Below are 17,233 nucleotides of genomic sequence, written 5' to 3'. Positions count from 1 at the left end.
TCCAATATGGTTATCGTCTGTAGACACAATCACCATGACATATTCCTCGTAAATGTAAACGCACCTGGAGGAATAAAATCATTTTGATTCTGATAATGTTCCTGGCAACACATCATCCTGTCACGTCATGTTGATCTCGTGGACGACAAGTTTTAATTAATCTTTTTATAGGTTGCCATCGGGAGAAGGACTTTTCTGAGTGTGTTTGGTAATGACTACGACACGCTGGATGGGACAGGTAATGGTGAAGCGCAGAAAGTCCTCTAAGCCTGTGTTTACAAGGTGGATTTCACTGTGAGAAAGATAGCTACTTATCCATCCCCCGAAGAGAAATTGTAGTGTCCCAGCATCTCACATCAAAAAAATAGTACTTAGAAACAATAGAATAAAATTGAAAAATGTCAATTTCTGGAGAAAAGGTGAAAATGCATAAAACTCACAGTTCACTGCACAAGATAAAACATGGCAGGCTAATAAGCAGTTTAATTACATTTTGTGATGGAGGGTTCTCAACGGCTGCCAAAATATTCTCTGAATGTTGTTTAAAATGTATTTACGCCTCAATGTAGCCAATTAGCATACATAGTTTTTTTTTTTTTCCTTCCTCATTCTTTTGCCAGGCGTGAGAGATTACATCCACGTTGTAGATCTTGCGAAGGGACACATCGCCGCTCTGAAGAAGCTGAAGGAGAACTGTGGGTGCAAGGTACACCAACAAACACTCTTAAGCCTATTTTAAAATTAAAATTCTCACAGAAACCCGAACTAATTTGTGTGTGTGTGTGTGTGTTTTTGTGTGTGTGCAGGTGTACAACCTCGGCACGGGTACGGGCTACTCGGTGCTCCAAATGGTTAAAGCCATGGAGAAGGCCTCGGGGAGGGAGGTGAGTGACTGTGATTAAACGTCTGAATTTGGTTAGCTCCGGGGTCAAGATACTCAAGAGCTGATGCGCAGGGAGAGGGAGAAGGACAAGAAGTTGCCAATGTACTTGGGGTGTGGCTGCTAAGAAGAGAAACTATCTGCAGCTATCCACATGAAGACATAAGCTTTTACATTAGCCGTGAATATTCTCAATGTTTCTTTGTTGAATTAAATTCTAAATTAAATTAGTTTCTAAATTCTAAGATAGGTGGTCACTTTGACTAGGGTTTCAGACACACATTATAGAGAGAGGGCTAGGTGGAATTAGCACAGGAGCAGATGGACAGCATATCATGACAAGGCCGTGCGTGTGCGTGTGTGTGTGTGAACGGACCCAGGACAGGTGTGGCTGCTCAAACCACTCCATCCCCATACCACAAATGTGAAATATACAATTAACTGTACACACTAATATTATGGCAATATACACTAAACCCAATGATAAACAACAACTATAACCTCAAAAAAAATCACAGAAAAATAATAAAACCTTTCTAAACAACAATGGCCCAAAAAAGAAATACTGTAGATGTTTGACAGGTGTCAACTGCACTGTTCACTGTTCTGCTTACCCTATCTTCACAGATTCCATATAAGATCGCTCCGCGGCGTGGGGGAGACATCGCGTCCTGCTACGCCGACCCCCGCCTGGCCGAGAAGGAGCTGGGCTGGAAGGCCGACTTTGATCTAGAGAGAATGTGTAAGTGCCGCCCGGAGGCCGAACATACGTACGGACGGACGGGCACGGCAGGCCGCAGGGCTGGCTGCCTGGACTGCACAGCATCGGGAACAACATCTCAAAACTTAGAACCCCCCCCCCCCCCCAAACTACTGTTCCAATGACCTCCACCCGCAAAGCCCCCTCGAGGGGCCTCATTTCATTCTTGTCTATCTGTCGACTGTGAGTGACTCGCGCACATTTGTTTTGAAGTAAATGCTACACCTGCAAAGATTGAGATCTGGAGGACATAGTTGACCATCAATAGCATTTTTAAATGGGTACTTATCGATGAGCCTTATTTCATTCATTTATTTATTTTTTGCAATAATATTTTTTTCAGTTATTAATTTTTATATTTTTATATGTTTTACTATTTTTTTATTCTTTTAAACTGTGAACAAACTGAAAATAAAACAGTCAGAGGTGGATGGGAGTAGCGACAAAAAAATTTAATGAAGATGGGCTTTTCTGCCTGGGGGGGGGGCCCCCCTCAGACGCACCTCTGGTGCTGCTAGGATGAGATCTCTTCACCCATCCCCACTGCATCGTCCAACTTCGTTTTAAACCAATAAATAAGTGCTTTAATCCATGAAAACGTTTCTTACTTCTCCGATGCTCCATTCCTAAAATACTATTTTTATCTCATTTGAATGGGCGGTACAGTTACCTATAAATCCTGACCCACTCTACTTCATTTTCTCTCTCGTGTTATTATTCATGTAGGTGAAGACCTGTGGCGCTGGCAGTCCAACAACCCGACTGGATTTTCCAACGGCGTGGCCTCTTGATGTCACCTCCTCTATCTCACCACGAGGGAATATAATCCCTCATCACTGGACCAAAGTATTTCTGAATGTTTGTTTTTGATTTTAAACACCTTCATTCAAAGCCATTATTAAACCCTGAATTGATTTCAGAGTTTGAAATGTCAACTGTCAATAAAGCACGGCTTGTTGGTGATGGATACTTTGCCATAACTTGGAGGCCTAAATACATTTCTTATGAAAGAAAGTAGACTTTGTATATACAGTGTACTTTAGATATGTTTTCCATCGTCAGTGAGCGCAACATTAATGTTTGTGTGCGAGATTTTGACTTCGGATGATAATAATAACGAATAATAAAAAAAAACCCACTTATGACCTTTTTTTTTTTTTATTATTTTTTTTTTTTTACTTTGGGTCTCATGCGCTTCCCCCGGTGTGGGGAAGGCGCTGGGACTTTAAATGGCACTCTGGCCCTTGGGCGCCCAGTTAAACGCCCACGTCAGCAAACGGGTTTCGGTCTTTAGGGCTGAGCAGGAAGCGCCTCGGTGTGAACCCCGGACGGGGGGGAAAAAAAAAGCCCAAAAAAAAAAAAAAAAAAAAAAAACAGGGGGTAGGGCAACAGATTATATGAAGATGGACATGGGGTCGAGAAGACTGTACCGGGCATCGGGTGAGCCCGGCCACCAGTGAGTATCGATGGGGGTTGTTTTTTTGTTTTGTTTTTTCCGTTCGGAGGGAATGGTCGCGAGTCGGGGCGTCAGCGGCTTCTGCGGACGCCGCCTGCCCGGGAAGGAGGCGCCGGGTGCGGCGGCGGCGGCAGCGGAGCCGTCCGGCGCTCCGAAACGGGGGTATTATGGATGGAAAGCGGGTGTTGTTTTTTTTTTTTTTTTCTCCATTCTTTTTTTTTTTTTTTTTTTTCGCCGCCGCCCCCCCGCACCCCGCTCTCGACCGTGTGCGGCGTGGGGCGGTGGGTTCTACTCACATTTCCCATTGTGCCTGAAGTGGGCGTCTCTCCAGTGCGTGTTTTACTGGGCTGCCGCCGCTGCCCGCTTTTCTACTCCGCCTCTGGGGTTTATTTTTTATTTTAATTTTAATACACAGACACCGAATCCAGAATCGGCGGGAATCACTTGTAAAAAAAACCCTAAAAACAACAAACAAACCACGCGAGTCGTGTTTTTTAGTTTTTTCTTGGGTGCGTCGTTTTTTTTTTTGGGGGGGGGGACGACACCCATGACGTGACGGGTGTCGCTCGCTCGGCACAGTGGGTTACCGGGCGGGACGGAGTGCTTCTCCAAAATGTAATATTTCCGCGAAACACTACAAATCGGTACAACGGAAATTCTGGTATTCCACCCCCCCCCCCAAAAAAAAAAAACAACCACTCCTGCGTGGTGGTTCTAATAGATTACGCTTTGTTTCTCCGCCAGGGTTTTGTTGTTACCCGATGCTGCCTTGTCGGGTGTAGCCCGCTGAGGGGGAGGGGAGGGGGGGGGGGGGTCGTTTGATTGACAGCTCGTCCAGCCAATCACAGCGCAGAGGAAAGTCCACGGGCGGGTTCCCTGCCGAGTTGGCAACGCTCCATCCACACAAACAAAAGAGTGCATGTTTAACAGCCACATCAGTGTAGTGGAATATCACTGCTGTTGATATGTTTGCCGTTTTACTGAGCTCACTGGCTTCAAAATGCAAGGTGCTTTATTTGGCACGCAGCGACATAAAAGTACGGTGCGGTGACATGATAGAAGGGCCCCAAAAAACTCCCAACGGCTGTGCAAAACAGATTAAGGGGAGTGATGGAAAAAAAAAAAACTGCAGCGAACAAAAAATATAACAAAAAATACATGTAAAAATGTATATCGATGCATATGTGTATATGCATGTACAATGCAACAGGGGGGAAAATAGTGTGGGGGAATGTGTACCCCAGACAAATAAGTGTAATATAGGTTTGTGACGGTTCATTGTGTTGATGTAAACCTCTGGCAGGCAAATTATATTTCTAGAGAATAATTAAAATTATATTGTGGGAGTTAGAAGACTGCAATGCATGTGTGTGTCTGCCCGGGTAGATTAACCAATTTCGGTATAATGTTGATGCGAGTGGTGCTGTGCTGGTTCTGGCAGGCAGGCCCAGAGGTGGTTCAACACGGCCGACATCACGGTGGCCCACCAGAGCAACCTGCTGAAGCAGCTGAACCAGCAGCGGCGCCAGGAGCTGTTCTGTGACTGCAGCATGCTGGTGGAGGGCCAGCTGTTCAGGGCGCACCGCAACGTGCTGTTCGCCAGCAGCGGCTACTTCCGCATGCTGCTGTCCCAGGGCGCTGACGGCCTGGCCGACTCCACCAACGCCACCTTCGACGCGTTCAGCCCGGAGACCTTCACCGTCATCCTGGACTTCATCTACTCGGGTCAGCTGGACCTCTCCGGCGACAATGTGATCGAGGTGATGTCGGCGGCCAGCTACCTGCAGATGAACAATGTCATCAATTACTGCAAGAACTTCATCAAGTCCTCCTTGGACATCAGCATGAAGGGCGAAGAGAGCGGCGACAGCTGCGTGGGCCTGCCAGACCCCTGCGACTTCCCCTGCGAGGCCGGGGAGGAGACCCCAGAGGAGAGCGACGCCCCCTTCTCTGTCAGCCCCCCGCCGGCCCTCTGGACCCTGGACAACTCCAGCACCCCGCAGGGATTCATGATGAAGGGTCCGGATGAGGAGGATCCGGCCACGGAGAAGGGGATCGACCCGGGCAGCCCCGCTGTGGAGACCAAGGCCGAGCCCGAGGAGCTCCACGATCTCCAGGACCCCCTGTTCACCCTGCCCGGGCCGGAGCGCCGGCGGGGGAAAGGAGCGTCCAGAAAGAAAACGCCGTACTGCACCCGCTCCTCCAACCAGCACGAGGCCCCGGAGATCCAGGAGGCCAGGGCCCAGAAGGCCGAAAAGGCCGAGGAGCTCTACGCCACGCTCCCAACCATCATGGGAGTGATTGGAAACTTTCATAAAGGTAAGTTGGGATGTTAGACTATATCATGGTGTTGGTTTTCTTTTACATAATCAGAGGACTCAGAATCAGTTTATTCCGCACACTTACATATACAGTACTAGGAATTTAGTTCTGGTGAGATTTGGTGCATTTAACTACAGAAATTAGCATTAAAAAAAGTGAAACGCACACACTTTAGACTCAATTTTTTTTCATTGCCATCATTTTTAGGAGAAGCAGTGGGCAGTGCCATTTTTCCATAAGTCCTCTGACACTTTTTTTGTGTCTTTTGTTTCCACTGTGGCACCACGCCTCTTGGATCATCATCCTCAGAAGTTTCTTGCATCAATTCTTTAGATGGGCTGTATTCCTTATTGATGCTTGCTATACAGCTAGTGGAGGTCTCAGAGACTTTGGAGGGTGATTCCAAATATTCTGCAGCGAGCTGTAAATCAAGTAAACAGTTTTAACAAAAAATATCTAAAAGAAACAAACCCATTTAAATCCCAGAATGTACTGAAAACCTATTAAAACCATGGAAGCCATATCCGGCATTCAACATTTGTAGGTTGAATGTAGAAGTATAGTAGTACAGGAATGTAGTAGTCTAATAGCAGCAGTACCACTACAGGAGTGTGATAGTAGAACTGTATTGTAGTGTAGTAGTGTAGTAGTAATAGCAGTAGTTGTTGTAGGACAGTAGTACTTTAGTAGCAGAATATTTAGTAGTAGACATAGTAGGAGTAGTATAGTACTGTAGAAGGAGAAGCTGAAGTAGTGAGAGTACTATAAAAGTGTAGTAGTAGTTGTATAGTAGTGTAGAAGTAGTAGCTGTAGTAGTGAGAGTAGAATAGTAGTGCAGTAGTATAGTACCTTTGAGGCGGTAGCTGTAATATTGACAGTAGTATAGTAGTCGTGTAGTAGTAGCTGCAGTAGTGTAGTCGCAGTAGTGTGAGTTGTATAGTAGTGTAGTAGTAGCTGTAGTAGTGAGAATAGTAAAGCAGCACACTTACAAGGTTGCTATCTGCTCCCGTCAGTGATGGCAGATCCAAATCGTCTACACTTTTTGGAGCGAGAATCTCTGTGTTGTCATGTCTGTGTGGCTTCTCATTGGGGAGGATGCCGTCATCCTCCCCATCTACATGGCTTAATTCCTGTGAAGGAAAAATTATGTTAGACACAGAGTAGCTGCTGTGAAACATTGGATAATTACTTATAACACGACTTTTGTATCCTACAATGATTGCAGAACAGCCTGGAATCAAAAATATGTGCATATTGAAATAAAGGTAGATATTGGCAACATTACATTTACATTTTACATTTAGTCATTTATCAGACGCTTTTATCCAAAGCGACTTACAATTGTTCAAACACCGACGGACGCAGCCGTCAGGAGCAATTAGGGGTTAAGTGTCTTGCTCAAGGACACTACAGCATGCTAGCAGGAGGAGCCTGGGATCAAACCAGCAACCTTTAGATCAGTAGATCACCAGCTCTACCGCCTGAGCTACCATCCCCACATGTTTGGTTAGTTGGTTGGCTGGGTGGTTAGGCCTTTCGGCTGTGCGTTGTAACATTGTCATCTTAACTTTCACTGACTGCGCTTGTATTTTATAAAAAACCCACAGCTCTGCAGACAAGCAGATAGTGATATATATAATAATGTCTTAGGTAAAAATGCAATAAAAATACCACAAAAAACTGTCGAACTTGAACTTGAAATATATACAAATAGCCAAAAAATACAAACAGAAATAGTCAGATATATTTAAATATGCTGTTTTGTACTGTAAACAATGCAGTACTATGCACATGGAAAAATATTGTGATGGCTGTATGGGGTATAAATGATAAATATGAATTATACTATGTACTAAACTAGCTTATTACAGTATGTACAATGTTACAAACCCAGCCCTGACATTCTCCCGCCTTTAAAAAAAAAAAAGAAATTGTGTGTGACTGGAGAAAAATGCAACCTTCTATCTGGTTTCCACCCCTGTGCCAAGACTCCAACCCCTCCATGCGCTTCAAGTGCCCGTTCTGCACGCACACGGTGAAGAGGAAGGCCGACCTGAAGCGGCACCTGCGCTGCCACACGGGGGAGAGGCCGTACCCCTGCCAGGCCTGCAACAAGCGCTTCACCCGCCTGGAGCACCTCCGCAGCCACTTTGAAACGGTAGGGGCACCCTCAGCTCGGGGGGGACCTCCCTCTGGGGGGGCAAGAGAGAGGGAGAGAAAAAGAGAAATGAGTTGAGTACCGATATCACCTTAAATAGTTGAGAACAGTGGTATTCAAAGCTTTTTTTTGCCAACCCCTACCTTCTCTAGGATTTCAAGGAGTTGACTCAGAGTTTATAATAAACTACAACTGTGGGTGGAGCAGTCACATTAATTTGTGGCTTTTATTAACTAAGGAAAAAAACGATGACAATAATAACTAATAATAATAATGAAAACAAATAACAAAAATAAACTAAAATATGAACAAACTGTATTATTATATTATTTTCAACGAATTAACTATTATGCTATTCGATTAAGAAACTTTAAACATATTTTTTGAAATGTAATCAGTCATGTCAGATTAGTGCTTAAAATACATATAAAGGGAGAAGGACCTGGGTGCAGACAAAAAAGCGGATCTCCGCAGGTTGACAGGAAATCACGTAAACCTGAGCAGTGGAAGTCAGTTCTTCGCATAGTGTTTCCCTGTGAAGTAGCGCACGGATTTAATAAGAATATGCAAAGTCTATTCGTTAGAAAAATATTTTAAAAGTCTATTGACTCTCTTAAAGGCGTTATACAATTTTCTTTTTTAAAGGGGCCAGTATGAAGTTGATTCAACAAGTCTTTTAAAAAGTCGGCAATTCCTTCAAATGTTTCATGTGATGTTTGGAACAAAATTATTTATTAAACAATTTCTTATAAACAAACATGGCGAAGAGAAAGGGGGATGCGGCTGTTGCTGTTGTCAGGTGGAACAACCAAACCGAGGAAAGGTTCGTCGGAGCCTGACGGGAAGCGTGGGGACTCCCTCCCCCCGCTCCGGGAGTGTCCAGGGACGGGGGCCCTGTGGTGCCAGGCCCATTATTCGGAAACCTCAGTAGTCCAAATAATGTCCCATTGGACATGGACGACGCCCTAACCCTAACCTCATACCTAAACTTAATCATCTCTAACCTGACATTTTTCAGACTTTTGGGGTTTCGGCTTAATGGAACACTGGACAGTCCCCCGCTCTGTCCCCCCTCCGGGCGCGTCCGGGGACGGGGGCAACGAGATTCAAGAGGTTTATTTGTCACATACATATACAAACGATGATACATATATGCAGTGAAATGTCTTTGCAACGCACCCAAGAGATTATGCACAATATGTACTAAACTGAACGCAATAGCTGACCTAATTACTGCCTAACTAACTGAACTAACTGATTCCTAAAACGTAATGTAGTAGTAAATAATAATAATATAAAATAAAATAAAATTAGACTCAAATGGTTATACTGAGTGGGGGTACAAAATAAAAATAAAGGGAATAGAGTTATGTATATGAGATAGGCTATTTGTATATACAGATATGTGCAGTAATGTGCATGTGAATAAAGTGAGTATGGCGATATACAGTACAGTATACAACAGTACAACACAGCAATACAGTAACACCGAACAGAACAGCAATACAGCGCAGTATGCAGTAACCCAGAACAGTGATACAGTAACAGGCAGTACAGTATGTAACATACAGTACAGTAAGGCAGTGGGGCCTGTGTGAGTGTCTCAGAGAGGTGCAAGTGCTTATCTCAGACTGTGCTTCCTCCCAAATGGCAAGAGGAAGCTCCTAATGTCAAAAGAGGAGACACTGTTTTACAAATCCTACGGTGGTGAGAAGTTATCTTGCAACACCTACACATGAGATTTTAAGATCTTCTTTCCAGAGAGACTTCTCCACCACTGCATGATTCTCATGTAAGAGCCCTCGCTGCATGTACATGTGTGAGGTATAAAGACTTGTACATTAACCAAATGAATTCTTATATATAATTATGAATAAATAAACTCAATTTAAAATACTGTGTAAAGCCTTTAAGGGAGTGGATTGACTTGAAAAAATCTATTTCCGATAAATAAACATATTTAATTTTTAAATCTGTCTGCTACTTCACGGGGGGGCGGGGGGAAGCTTCTGAGGTGACGTGATTTCCTGTCGACCAGCGGCGGTGCCTCTTGTGGAGGTTTCGCTATTTTGTCTGCGCCCAGGTACAGGTTCTACATTTTGAAGACCACTAGTTTAGAATCATGAATATATTTGGTTGTCTATGGTTTTGCATATACTGTATATTGTTATTTCATACATTTCGTATGTATATGTATTTGACAAATAATCACTTGAACTTGAACTTGTAGTTTATATTTGCCTCTTGTTATACTTTTGATAATACATTTTTCCTCACTGGTTGAAATAATAAGGTTTTACTCTTATACCATAAGAGTACTACACCGTATAACACCACTAGAGCACACCACGCTAACGTGGATGCAGTGACAAAATATAGAATAAGGGGGAACGTCTTTTTCCTTTAGATAATAGCGTTTTGTGATCCTATAGCATTCCATCCCCGCTGTTTCCCCCTCTGCAGATCCATCAGGCCAGGAAGTTGGTGTGCAGGAAGTGTAAGTGCCAGGTGACGGAGGAAAGCGGACACGTGGTGTGCGAGGGCACGCGGCGCTACCGCATGTGCAACGAGTGCATCCAGGAGGTGGGCTGCGAAAACCTGCCCCTGGACAACCTGGACAACCTGGACAACCTGGACAGCCTGGACGACCTGGGCGAGGAGCCGGCGCTGCTGCTGGGGGTGGACGGCGAGGAGGAGGGCGACACCCAGAGGTCCTGGATGATGACCGAGGACGACGAGGACGACCTGGCCGAAGACTCAGGGACGGATCTCATTATCCAGGAAGTCGACGACAGCGACGAGGAACTGCAGTGAAACGGAACCAAAGTGTGTGTGTGTGTGTGTGTGTGTGTGTGTGTGTGTGTGTGTGTGTGTGTGTGTGTGTGTGTGTGTGTGTGTGTGTGTGCAGGCATGCACACAAGCGCGCTCGTGCGTGTTTGAAGCCATGACTTATGCAAAAGGACTTATTCATGAAATATATGATCGTGATCAAGGTTGTACATACAAGTATTCATAAATGATTATCCATGAATTCGATGCAAGTGGTTGATGGAGTGAGAAAACAATTTGTTTTTGTTGTAATTTCTTATGACGATTTGCAGTATCCGAATACACCATGTGTGCAGCGTGTTTGTTTGCTCTTTGTACGTTATTTTAAAAAAAAAAAAAAAAAGCTTATATTGCATTATATTTATTTAATACTTATGTTACAGTATATTTCACATATGCATGCGACAGCCTGTTTGACGCTGACACTATATTGGAGACTCCAACGTTTCATAAGCTGATCTGGAGGAACTAGAAGAAAAAGAATGGACCCTGTACCAATTTCTACAAAATCTAACCAGAGATCTTTTTTTTTTTTTTTTTTTTTTTTGTCACTGTTGTGGGATGTTTATACGATTAAGTTTGTGTTGACATTGTTACAATTATTTATTTCCTTTTTTTTACTTTTTCACAGATTAAAGCTATTTTCATTATTTGCTTGGTCTCCGTCGTTCCTCTCTCCTAAAGGGTCCCGGCTGCAGACCTCTCCCCTGGGGCCCCGGACTCCCAGAGGCCAGGGGCCTCCAGGGGCCTCCAGGGGCCCTCCAGGGGCCTCCAGGGGCCTCCAGGGGCCTCCAGGGGTCTGCAGCCGGGGCCCTTCCCCGTCCTCGCCCGTGCGGTTTCGGTGAAGGCGTGCGTGTGGGTGTAGCTACCACCGTCGTCCAGCGGGTGGCGCCAGCGCTCCGCTTTAGAAGAGGGGAGGGGGGGGACTCCCTCAGTGCGCAGGTCCAGCGATCCAACATGGCGGCGCTCATGAAGCTGGTGAACAGGGGCACTCACAGCGCCAGGATGGGACACCAGTGTCTGGCGTTCAGCAGCTCCGCGACGGTCGCGAAATCGGTGAATTTCTCGCGCTATAAAGGGAATAATGTGTTTGTTGTTTTAAGGGGTTCACCCGGTGGTCGTAGGCCAGGGCTAGCTCGCCTGGCTGCTCTTATGTAAGGGGAGTTGTCGTCTCTTCCTCTTCCTCTTCCTCTGTTTTTCTTTTTCAGGTCCGTGTGAACGCCGGTAAATCGCTCCCAGAGAAAGTGAAGATAGTGGAGGTGGGACCCAGAGATGGTCTGCAGAACGAGAAGGTGTGTGTGTGTGTGTGTGTGTGTGTGTGTGTGTGTGTGTGTGTGTGTGTGTGTGTGTGTGTGTGTGCGTGTACACGTGCTTTGTGAACATCATATTACAACGATCACTCTTGTCAATGTCGATAGATAAGACTTTATTGCGCCCACAGCAACTCACTCAAACCATAGGCACTGATTATAGTAATGAAAAATACGAATAAGTTTGAAATAAAAATCGTCAACATGCAATAAACCTAGAAATTAACCATGAAAGAAGAAAGAATGCCCATAATATATTCAATTAATTGAACAGCGGACAGTAAACCCGAACATTAACGTATAAGTAGAAAATGGTTATTACAATAAACCAAAAAATTAACGATAAACATCAGTCTCAACAATTTACACTGTCAAAAACAGGATATTATGCAGGTTTGCATCCATAGATCCACTAAAATCGGTACAAGTACTGTGTAACATTTCACTATTTATGCCAGTGTGTTTGTTTACTTGTCTTATATACGGTGCTGGGTCATGGTACAAGCGTTGTTACTTTACTTTCCTATTTTGCGACGTTTCTCAGCTCATCGTACCGGTGGAGACCAAAATCCAGCTGATTGACATGTTGTCGGATTCCGGGCTGTCAGTCATCGAAGCCACCAGCTTCGTCTCTCCAAAATGGGTTCCTCAGGTGAGTTGGGGACGAGGGCTGCACTCGCCGAGTCACACATCAATCCCTGACGCAGCCTCCTAATGCCGCACAGGACTCTACAAAAACGTCTAACTGATAAAGGAAAGGACCTCTGTCTGAATGGCCAATTATCTCCACAACCGTTCATCCGATGTACTTCACGCTTGGCGGGTCTATTGCTGCGGACCCAAGGACGTGCCGTGTCAAATATGGTGCAATTTGGACACGCGTCATGTGTAATATTAATAAACTTTGAATAAACAAGTGAACAGCGAGTCGATCCTAAGGTGCAACTCGGGTTTATTTTTTTTTCCCCTGTGTAAGAGTGGTTTTCCCTGGTGTTTTTCACCGCGACTCGCCGTGGCCTTCACAAACAGGCGTGTTCTGAACGGGCACTGCACCAGTACCATGAATGGGATCACCGTTTTTGACCGTTGTGTATTTTATGTCAGATGGCCGACCAGGTGGAGGTGATGAAGGGGATCCACAGGAAGTCTGGCGTGGCCTACCCCGTCCTCACGCCGAACCTCAAGGGCTTCCATGCCGCTGTGAGTACCCAGTACCAAAATGTAACGTAACTTCAGCCATGACAATGATGCATATGACTAGAAGTGTTGGTTCTATTTTAGTCCAAATTCTACCACTCTTATCCCTCAAATGTCACATTCAGTATAAAGTTACTGATTTAGAGACCTTCTATTTCAGTGCATTCTGCCTGTAGGCCCTCATGCTTTTTTATTTCAGTATCAACCCTCTTTTTGGCGACACCTCTGATAATTGATCATTATTGGACAAATAACGGACGCTAAAAAAACCCTCTTCTCCCTCGCTCTCCCTCCCTCCACAGGTCAAGGCGGGGGCTTCGGAAGTCGCCATATTTGGCGCCGCCTCCGAGCTCTTCAGCAAGAAGAACATCAACTGCTCGGTGGAGGAGAGTCTGCAGCGCTTCGAGGAGGTGATGCGAGCGGCCCGCGAGGCCCGCGTGCCTGTCAGAGGGTGAGGGGACCGACTCTCAGGGACCGGTGGAAGACGAGTCTTTGTTAAAATGCATCGTAGTTGCTTTATAACGTTGCTGTCTTTGTTTTTTCCTTTTTCCGCACAGCTACGTGTCCTGCGTGCTGGGATGCCCGTACGAAGGAAAGGTAGCGCCTGCGAAAGTTGCACATGTGAGTTTCCCCCTAAATCCGATATCACACACTGTGAGGCGCTCCAAATTAACTTACATTTGTATAATATTTAGTCAATTTTGTTTTTGTTATTTTATCTGAGCTGTATGCTTTCCCACTGCCATCATTTTTGGAACTGTCTGCCAGAAAATGTGAGAGCCATTGAACCAATTAACACCTTTCAAAAAAAGAGCATAAAAACACACTTATTTAAACTGGCTTTTGAGTAGTCCATTTGCTCTTTATGGTTCCTCAACTCTACTTTAATCCTATTTTTGTATTTTATTTTCTTCTCTATTTTATATTTGTTTATTTTTATAATTTACATGATTATTTTCTGTATTTGTGCATTTACCTTTGTACCACTTTATGAATAATGTTTGTTATTATTATTGTGAAAACGGAGATTAATATAGATGCCGCTTGCATAAAATAAAAAGGGGAAAAAAACATTTGGATATCTTACTTAACGGCACAACACCCTTGACACCATTTTACCCCAAACCCGCTTGAGCATTGTAATCGCTGCTCCATTATCACTTATCAGTCAAATTACACGTATAGGAGAATGCACTTGTAAATGGATCCTGATTGTTATTCTGATTCTGATTGTGATGACAGGTGGCGAAGCGCCTGTACTCCATGGGCTGCTACGAGGTCTCGCTGGGCGACACCATCGGCGTCGGGACCCCGGGCGGCATGGCGGAGATGCTGGAGGCGGTGGGCCGGGAGGTGCCGCTGAGCGCGCTTGCCGTGCACTGCCACGACACCTACGGCCAGGCGCTCGCCAACATCCTCATCGCGCTGCAGGTCAGAGACATGTCATTGAACAGGGTTCTTACCAGGTCCTTGATGTACTTGAATTTCAGACGACAGTAGCTCTTCTTCGTGCCGCCAAAACAGCTTTGACCCGTGGAGACATGGACTCCACAAGACCTCTGAAGGTGTCCTGTGGTATCTGGCAGCAGATCCTTTAAGTCCTGGAAGGTGCGAGCTGGGGCCCCCACGGATCAGGCTAGTTGTTCCAGAACATCCCACAGATGCCCGATTGGATCGGACTTTAACCCCGGCCATCCACATAATGAAGAAGTAGAACAAAACATGATTCATCAGACCAGGCCACCTTCTTCCATTGCTCCATGGTCCAGTTCTGACGCTCACGTTTCCATCGTAGACGCTTTTGGCAGCAGACAGGGGTCAGCATGGGCACTCCGACCGGTCTGCGGCTACGCAGCCCCATACGCAGCAAACTGTGATGCACTGTGTGTTCTGACACCTTTCCATCATAGCAGCATGAACTTTTTCAGCAATTTGTGCTACACTAACTCTTCTGTGGGATCGGACCAGACGGGCTAGCCTTCGCTTCCCACACGCATCTATAACCCTTGGGCGTCCATGACCCTGTCGCCAGTTCACTGGTAGTCCTTCATTGGACCACTTTTGGTCGGTACTAACCACTGCACACTGGGAACACTCCACAAGACCTGCAGTTTTGGAGATGCTCTAACCCAGTCGTCTAGGTCCATCACAATTTGTCAAAGTCACTCAGATCCGTAGGCTCGTCCCTTTTTCCTGCTTTCTTTCATTAACTTCAAGAACTGAGTGATCACTTGCTGCCTAATATATCCCACCACTTGACAGGTGCCATCGGAATGAGATGATCAATGTTATTCACTTCACTTATCAAAGTTTTAATGTCGTGGCTGATTGGTATAAATAATAGATATAGTGATCTAAATCTAATAGATATAATAAATATACATAATGGACAATGAGACTAAGATTATATAATATTTAAATTCATAAAGATCACAGTGAAAGCCAATATTTGTTTTGGACCCTGATTGAAGCAGGAAACTTTCATCTCAGTGAAGAAATGTTTCCACGGAAACTGGTTCCGAAGTATGTGGAAGGGAATTTTATTGTCCCCCATTTCCTCCTTCCTTCTCGCGGTTGATGGACGCTCTTGTTTTGCTTTGGCAGATGGGCGTCAGCGTGGTGGACTCCTCCGTGGCCGGGCTGGGCGGCTGCCCATACGCCCAAGGAGCATCCGGGAACGTCGCTACCGAGGACGTGGTTTATATGCTCCACGGACTCGGCATTCACACAGTAAAAACCCGGCGTTGTTTTATTGATCTAGTTTCTCTCTGTTCCTCCTTGCTGTTCTAGCTCTTTGCTGGAATGCTGGGGATGTTATTAAAAAAAAAAAAAAAATTGTCTCATTCCAAGCTTCACTGGTATCTGTGTGAGTTTTTATCTCTACGGAACTGAACCATGTCTACCATTGTTCTTTTAGGGGTTTTTTTTTGTCTGTGCAAATTGTTCTTTCCTTCCTCAAATGATTTGGCTCTTTGTCTTCCCCTGGTGTCAGGGCGTGGACCTCCCGAAGCTGATGGACGCCGGCGCTTTCATCTGCCGGTCCCTGAACAGAAGGACAAACTCCAAAGTGGCCCAGGCCACCTGTAAGCTCTAGGATCGGCCCAAAACACCAGACCCTGTTTCGTTGTGTTCTTTCTGTGTTGAAAAATCCAGCACCTTCACATAAGACACATTTCTGGGTAACACCCCTCCTTCCCCTTTAGTTAGTGAGTCTTTCTAAAGCATTACTTGAACGGTGCCATATCGACCGAGCCTGGGAACCAGACGAATCTGTGAGCTCATGTTTTATTTTCTCTGGATACGTTCCGTTCAGACAGATTTCCAGCCGACTTGGCCCGGGTCGGGGCCAATAACAACAGTTTATCTAATATGGGGCAGGTTTGATACAGTGACTATACAGAGGAGCGCGGTTGATTGGTTGCTTCGTAAACAGCCAAGATGGCTGCCGCTCGACCACAGCATTAAACAAACCTGACGGTGCATTTTCTCTAAAAAGCTTTTGTTGATAAGAAAGATGTGTTTGCCGTACCACCGACAGGATCTGGTAAAAGTTCAATGTACCAACTGGCCCCGCCGGTCGCCATTTTCTCGTCGCTACGTCACGCGTTTCGTTGCTCTGATTGATTTTAAGGCCTATCCAAATGCGACCAGAGACATTTTGGTCTTTGCCCGTTGATAACGCCCCTTAGATATCAAAAATTAATTGAGAGGCTCCTGGAACATGGTTGCGTTGTTGTCTTCTGATGGCATCTTGGTATTTGCAAACAAAAATTGTGGGTGAAGCCTAAAGATGAAGGGAAAAGTCACCACATTGAATGATTTGATTTGATTGAACATATTCATCACAGAACACATGCACATCAATAACGGTTCGCTTTTAATGATCGTCCAGTACAAACTTCTATGGGATTGAATTATGGAGCATTAATCATCTAGGTAATTACTGGTACTGATGAACCTGTGAGGAAATTGGATGTGCTGTATTTAGCTGATTTTTAACATGATCTCTTGATTGATGATTTTTATTCTGGGTATTTTTTTATTTAAGTTCTGGTTCTGTAAATGTGTAAATATTTATTATATTATCAAGTTTGTTTCCCCCCCCCCCCCTCTATGAATTCCCAAGCTATGAATTATAGAGAATTTTGCGCATAGTAAATAAATGTATTTTATTAACAAACAAGTTTTTAAAAAGTTTGAATGTGTTGAATTGTTTTAGTAACTCTTTAGATAGCAGCTCAATATTTATAGAAATATACTGTGTACTACTTTGGCAAAGTATTGGCTAATATTTCAAATTGTCTAAGAACAGTTCAACCTT

At 44.8% G+C, this 17,233-nt stretch overlaps 3 protein-coding genes across 4 annotated transcripts in view; all 3 read left to right on the top strand.

Moving 5' to 3' along the window:
* The window catches only part of gale (UDP-galactose-4-epimerase), a 5,608-nt gene extending 2,841 nt beyond the window's left edge, over nt 1-2,767 (top strand). For both annotated transcript variants that reach the window (XM_080011857.1, XM_080011858.1), the window contains exons 7-11: nt 172-238; nt 621-706; nt 807-884; nt 1,508-1,622; nt 2,367-2,767. In XM_080011857.1, the coding sequence (XP_079867983.1) occupies nt 172-238; nt 621-706; nt 807-884; nt 1,508-1,622; nt 2,367-2,431 (411 nt within the window). In that variant the 3' untranslated portion in view covers nt 2,432-2,767. The remainder of the gene's footprint in view (nt 1-171; nt 239-620; nt 707-806; nt 885-1,507; nt 1,623-2,366) is intronic.
* A 204-nt stretch (nt 2,768-2,971) lies between these two features.
* zbtb8a (zinc finger and BTB domain containing 8A) lies at nt 2,972-10,940 on the top strand. The gene is made up of 4 exons (XM_080012656.1): nt 2,972-3,096; nt 4,538-5,415; nt 7,407-7,576; nt 10,040-10,940. The coding sequence occupies exons 1-4, from the start codon at nt 3,038-3,040 to the stop codon at nt 10,388-10,390; spliced, it is 1,458 nt and encodes a 485-aa protein (XP_079868782.1). The 5' UTR covers nt 2,972-3,037; the 3' UTR covers nt 10,391-10,940.
* Nucleotides 10,941-11,352: 412 nt separating this feature from the next.
* hmgcl (3-hydroxy-3-methylglutaryl-CoA lyase) lies at nt 11,353-17,088 on the top strand. Its single transcript, XM_080011870.1, has 9 exons — nt 11,353-11,461; nt 11,614-11,697; nt 12,260-12,367; nt 12,820-12,915; nt 13,215-13,363; nt 13,470-13,533; nt 14,155-14,343; nt 15,517-15,642; nt 15,905-17,088. Exons 1-9 carry the CDS (start codon nt 11,363-11,365, stop codon nt 16,004-16,006), a joined length of 1,017 nt encoding a protein of 338 aa, XP_079867996.1. The 5' UTR covers nt 11,353-11,362; the 3' UTR covers nt 16,007-17,088.
* Nucleotides 17,089-17,233: the final 145 nt, after the last annotated feature.

Source organism: Zeus faber (genome assembly GCF_960531495.2).
Source record: "Zeus faber genome assembly, chromosome: 13".
NCBI classification, from domain to species: Eukaryota; Metazoa; Chordata; class Actinopteri; order Zeiformes; family Zeidae; genus Zeus; species Zeus faber.
Note: the sequence above shows the minus strand (reverse complement) of the source record. Positions and strands in the feature narration are given on the sequence as shown.

Bases quoted from the DNA above. Each gene is read 5' to 3' on its own strand.
- hmgcl (XM_080011870.1), top strand. From the start codon at position 11,363: ATGGCGGCGCTCATGAAGCTGGTGAACAGGGGCACTCACAGCGCCAGG. The intron at 13,534-14,154 runs GTGAGTTTCCCC...TTGTGATGACAG, and splicing joins CGCCTGCGAAAGTTGCACAT to GTGGCGAAGCGCCTGTACTC. The intron at 15,643-15,904 runs GTAAAAACCCGG...CCCTGGTGTCAG, and splicing joins ACGGACTCGGCATTCACACA to GGCGTGGACCTCCCGAAGCT.
- zbtb8a (XM_080012656.1), top strand. From the start codon at position 3,038: ATGAAGATGGACATGGGGTCGAGAAGACTGTACCGGGCATCGGGTGAG. The intron at 3,097-4,537 runs GTGAGTATCGAT...TGGTTCTGGCAG, and splicing joins TCGGGTGAGCCCGGCCACCA to GCAGGCCCAGAGGTGGTTCA. The intron at 7,577-10,039 runs GTAGGGGCACCC...CCCCCTCTGCAG, and splicing joins TCCGCAGCCACTTTGAAACG to ATCCATCAGGCCAGGAAGTT.